We start from the raw sequence: 6,186 nt of genomic DNA on the forward strand, positions 1-6,186 counted from the left end.
CACATTCTTCTTATTCAAATTTCATTTACATACATACATACATGTATATATATATATATATATATATATTCATTAAATTATAAATTAAATAATAATAATAATATTAATAATAATAATTTTAAATAATTAATTTATCGATCGATCGATCGATTGATTGAGATTGATATTGATTCAATTATATATATATATACATATATATTCGATTGATTACAAAAAAAAAAAAAAATACAAAAATAAAAAATAAAAAATGATTTGATTGATTGATTGATTGACAATAAATTTAAAAAAAAAAATACAAATAAACATACTAGAAAAAATAATGATAGTAATAATGATAATAATAATAATAACAAACTGTTAATTTTTTTTTTAAATACAATTCATCGTCGGATATGATAATCATAACAACAAGAGTCGACCAGCAACGAATATTTTTTTTTCTTCCCTCCCCCTCTTCCCCCCGTCCCCGCCCCCCCCCGTTACAAACTTGAACGTTTTCTCAACCGTAATAGAAAATTTTCATTTCCTTTTCTTCATCCCCTTCCCTCTCCCCGATTCGTTTCCTTCCTTCCATTATTCCTCTTCACAATTTTCCAACGGATCTTAATCTTAATTTAATTTAATTTAATTTATAACGATTACAATTAAAAATAAAAAAATCTCAAAGTTTTACAATAAAATGCTGCCGAAATTTCCCTTTTTTTTTTTTTTTTAATATACAAAATACAATAATAATAATAATAATAATAATAATAATAATAATGATAATAATAAAAATTTATATTATATAATACATTTAAAAAGAAAAAAATGATGGTGGTGGTGGTGGTACCGGAAGACATGACACACATTTAAACTTCCCGTTACTAAAACAATATCATTATTATCATCATCATTATTATTATTATTAGTATTATCATTAGAATGAGAATTATCGATTTAAATGATTGATTGTATATAAAAAAAAAAAAAAAAAAAAAAAACGTTTTTCCTTCAAAGTCTTTTTCATCAATTAATTAATTAATTAATTAATTAATAATAATAATATATATTAACACTTAACCCTATCATTTACCTATTATTAATTATTTTTATTTATTTATTTATTTAATTAATTAATTTATTTATTTATTATTATTATTATTATTTAAATTACGTTCATTCATCATCAATCATATGATTTTTTTTTAATTTAACAAGCGAGTAAAAAAAAATTGACTAAATATATATATATATATAAATTTTTTTTTTGTATTTTGCAATCGAGTTAAATTCGTTTGTTTGTTTGTTTGTTTGTTTGTTGTTGTTGTTGTTGTCGTCACAATTTAATTTTACCCGCGTGTGCACACGCCCGCGCACGTGTAAATACATGATAAATTAATTTTTCTTTCTTTCTTTTTTAATTATTATTATTATTATTATTATTTACATTATTAAGTGGATTTCATTAGTATATGTACATTAAAATGAAAAAAAAAATATGGAGGAAATCATAAAAATAAAATTTTTTTAAATTCGCATGATTATGATGAATGATTATTAAAAAAAAAAACACAGCCCTCGACGTCGTTTCCCCCTCCCCCCCTCCCCCGATTCGATTACTATACTTCCGCTTCCGGCTCATCGTCCATAATTTTCAACAGCCGCAAAAAACCAACTACAAATTTATTATTATTATTATTATTATTTTATTCATTTATGAGTTGTATTTTAAAAATTGACGTTCGTTTCCGTTTTTCCTTTTTTTTCCTTTTTTTTTCCTTTTTTCCATTTTTTCCTGTTTTTCCTTTTTCTTCTTTTTCTTCTTCTTCAAATTCGTTTATTTATTTATTTAATAATTTTCCTAAAATTTCATCATTTAATTAATTTTTTTAACATGCGTGTGTGTTTTTCTTTCCCCCCCCCCCTTCCCCCTTTTTCGAGTTTAAATTTTCCTAAACTTTCGATCTAACGTCTTGAGCTTCCCTGTAGAGTCGATTCACGCCTTTTATGGGGAGCGGATGAGCTTCCGTGTTGAAGACCCATTCGTCGAATGATAATAACGAATCGTCGCTGAATAGGAGGTACAAGTACTTGAGGGTTTCGGCGAGGAAAAAACTTTGCTGAACGTCGTCCTTGTGACTGTCTTCCAGGTAGACGTCTTTTATTCCCGTGTATCCCCCGGATACCCGACAGTATTTCTCGATGGCTTGAACGGCTTCCCATCCCCAGTCTCTGTATTTTTGGTCCTTCGTCAGTCTCCACATGTAAAAATAACTTTCTATCACTTCCGGCCTGAGAATGTAATATTTGTCGTTTGTTTTAATCGCTTTCGCTTCCACGCTTTCCGTGAACCTGAAACTTTCGGGTCCCAATTTCGTCACGGAACGATCGTATGATTCGTGACACGTGTTCGTGATCCCCTTCGCGACTTCCATGTACCTGTCCGATATTTCGTTTTTGAGCGATACCGACGCAAGTCCGAGCAATCCACCTAATTGAAAAATTTTTTTTAAATTAGCAACAGAAAAAAAAAGATAAGTGAATTACCGAAACGGTTGCTTTTCCTCTCCTCGTGGGTAGCCTTTACCGGAAAAGCAAGCCAGATGATCCATTTTATGCTCTGGTCTCTCGTATTTGATATCCGTTATGTAAGTCAGACCCCCCGTGGACACTTTGAGCATGTGTTCGAATATGGACGACATGGCGTTGTCGAACAAATCTCTCGCTTCGTAATCTTCCTTATTGCTTTGAATCCAGGCTTTCAACAGGTATTCGTAATAACTGTCACCCAGGGCACCGATGGACATGTGATCTAAAAAAAAAAAAAAAAGAAAACAAACGTCACATGTTTCGAATGAAAAAAAAATTAAAAATTTCGAAATTTTCCACTCAACTCACGTTGTCCCCATTTCCCCGTTTTGGGATGTAAATAATTCGGATAGAGTCCTCTGGGTTTATCCATTTTCTGGAGAACGCGACGAATATGATCGACCTTTGAGCGAAACAATGGATTTCCGGTAACATCACTCAGGTATGAAAATTCCAAATGAAGAGTTCCGAATTCGGATAGAATGCTGCAGCCTCCGCTTGCCCAACCGTAATTCTTACTTGCCTAATTCAAAACAAACAATGACATCAACAACGACAACAACAATTATAATAATAATAATAATAATAATAATAATAATATTCAAAGCGTTGTATCTTACGCCTGTCTTGATGTTAATCAATGAATTTGGAATTCCGGTAGGCGTTTGAAAGGCAGGAAGAAGGCTTTCGGCCACCTTGAGAGCTTTATCACGAAACATGGTGTCTCCGGTGAGTGCGTAACATGATAAAAACCCTCCAATGAATCTGATATTTGTCTCGAAAACTGAAAGATCCGAAGACTGAAAAACAAAAACAATCAATTATTTAACCGATGATCGATAGGAAATAAAAACGGGGAAAGAGAATAAAAAAAAAAAAAAAAAAAAAAATGGCGGGTGACGTGACAATAGAAAAAAAATTAAAATCTCTCTATACGTCATAATCGTACGAACTGATAAGTAATGATCTGAAAAGTGTGACGTTGAGAAAATTAAAAAAAAAAAAAAAACGATAAAACGTCAAACCCTGACAAGAATGTGAGAGGAGAGGAGGAGAGAGGGGAGGGGAGGGGAGGGACAAGAGAGAGAGAGAGAGAAAATGTATAGTCCACGTACAATTGAAGATATGTTAAAGTGATTTGCGATCCAGTCTCTTCCCTGCTCGTATTCTTTTTCCATTCCCATGATGTAAAGGGTGTCCAATCCGTCCACGATGGTCGCTCCGAGAGCTCCCGTTCCGAATATGCTTGCCGTGTGTCCCCTTTTCGTTATGGGCCTCAATTCATTTTTCCCCCATGCGTATCTCACGTAATTGTCCCACGCATGATGCATCATCTGTGAAATTAAAACAAGATTAGAATTCACATTTTACAAAGGAGACTACTAGAGTACACGGATCCGTCGGGATTAAAATATCAAGACGAGTGTTTCCGGTTTCGAAAGACAAAGACAGAGAGAGAGAGAAGGGGGGAGGGGAGTTTAAAAGGAAAATTCACATGCTCGCATATAATAAACCACACGTCGTGCTGGCATAAACCGGAAATGGATGGTGGCGCTAAAAAATGAACTACCCTCGTAGCCATTTTTTTTTTTTTTTCGTCTTCATTTTCGTGTAAGGTACTCTCAATCGGAATTGCCAACTTTGTTTGTTTTTTTTTTTTTTTCTTCGTTTTCCTTTCACTTTTTTAATCGAACCGACCAGTTTGTCTGGATTCCCTTTTTTTATGTGTGTATACGTCACTCTCTTCGAATCAAAACTTTCACCGACCATTTTTTTTTTTTTTTTTTTTTTTTTTTTGCAAATAAATAAAATGATAACAGACAAATGTTTTTATCGCGTATTTAAAATGTTAAGAAATTTTGATAACCTCTCAACTTCCGCTTTGTTAATTATTAAATTCTTTTGCAAATTGTTTGTTTGTTTGTTTCGCTGTTTGTTTGTTTAATTGATAATTTCCTTCTCTCTCTCTCTCTCTCTCGCGTGCAAAAAAAAACCCAAAAAAAAAAAAATTAGCATCGAAATTTTACGCGTAAACTTTTCCGCCACGGATTTCTCCTTCGAGAAAATCATTATTATTATTATTATTTTTTTTTTTTTTTTTTCGTGAACACTCACCTCGCGTATTTTAGCTCTTCTAAATATGTTTGTTTCGTCTACGGGTTTATCGTTATCGACCACCGAATATCGGAGCAAAGGGGTTAATCCTTCTCCGACGGTAACATTTCTTTCGAACGTCGAACTACTTATCGGATTCGCGAAAACGTTCACCGTTAAAAAATTCGCAAACAGTAAAATCGCCACCGTCACCATCGTCACCACCGTCACCGCAACGTTTACCATGCCGATTAATAATAATGTATGTGGAAAAAAAAAAAAAAAAAAAAATATGTGTCGACCGGTTGGTTACGATGACCAAAGCAATGCCCGTACAAATACACACGCACGCACTCACACGCACACGCACAAACGCAAGCGCTCGATGCCATCAAAAATTAATGACTTTACGGAAATATTATTTCGATATCATAATGCGACGCGATTGGACCGTCGAGATTTAAAATTATTACTCCTTATATTACCCGTGCATTTCAATAAAACAAACGACAACGACAAACAACAAACAACAAACAAACAACAATTTACGAAACGAGAAGTAATTGTGCGGAAAAAGACAAACGTCATTCTTTAATGATGCTTCGCGCGGTGGCGGCGGCATTAACCAAAAAAAAAAAAAAAAAAAAAAATCTTTGCCCCCCCCCCTCATTCGATTTGAATCCGCGGATTTTAATTCGATTCAAATTTTAATAATGATAATGATAATAATAATAAAGAACGTAATGAGAGGTCGATGATTGTACGACATTTTTTTTTTTTTTAACGAACGCAAGCAGCCATCTTGAAAATTTTAAATTGTGGAATAGAAAACAAAAACATTTTGACGAGGATTATAGTAGGCGTAATAGTTAAATAAATAAATAAACTAGAGCAATGAACTTTGAGTACCTCAAGAAGAAGAAGAAGAACATCTTTTTATGCAAACAAACAAACAAACAAACTAAAAAATTACGCGCGAAAAAACCTGAGAAAGGAGAGAGAGAGAGATAGAGAGATGTTGAGTCTCAATTTATTATTATTTTAAAACGACGGAAGTGACACACAAAAAAACTCTCACTCTTTTTAAATTGATAATAATAATAATAATAATAATAATAATAATAATAATAATAATAATAATAAAAATCGACGGGTTGTAATTTGTCGAAACTTGTTTTACGTAAGTTCCGTTCCGCGACAAAATCCGCGACAAAACTTAAATTCAAACTTACAAACGACAACAACAACAACAACAACAACAAACAACAAAGAGAGAAAGAATTTCCGAAACTTCTTTGCAATACTTTCTTACGTGTCGCGGAAATAAATAATCGAACGGTAAATTATTATTATTATTATTATTATTATTATTATTGTTTTTATTTACCTTTCGGTTGAACGAACAAACGAACGAACAAACGCGTCGTGTCGCAAACATGCAAATGAAACAAAACCGACGCATTTTTTTTTTTTAAATAGTTTTTTATGGTTTTCTCATCGCGATGATAATGATAATGATGA

The 6,186-nt window shown here is 32.6% G+C and overlaps 1 protein-coding gene across 1 annotated transcript; it reads right to left on the reverse strand.

The window, feature by feature from the left end:
• Positions 1 to 1,934: 1,934 nt before the first annotated feature.
• Positions 1,935 to 4,911, reverse strand: Phum_PHUM221370 (Mannosyl-oligosaccharide alpha-1,2-mannosidase isoform, putative; the record flags this gene model as incomplete). Its single annotated transcript, XM_002425776.1, has 6 exons — positions 1,935 to 2,473; positions 2,570 to 2,794; positions 2,881 to 3,094; positions 3,192 to 3,371; positions 3,687 to 3,905; positions 4,687 to 4,911. 6 exons carry the CDS (start codon positions 4,909 to 4,911, stop codon positions 1,935 to 1,937), a joined length of 1,602 nt encoding a protein of 533 aa, XP_002425821.1.
• Between the last annotated feature and the right edge of the window lie 1,275 nt (positions 4,912 to 6,186).

The sequence above is a fragment of the Pediculus humanus genome, genomic scaffold (assembly GCF_000006295.1).
Source record: "Pediculus humanus corporis 1103172107574 genomic scaffold, whole genome shotgun sequence".
Taxonomy (NCBI): Eukaryota; Metazoa; Arthropoda; class Insecta; order Psocodea; family Pediculidae; genus Pediculus; species Pediculus humanus.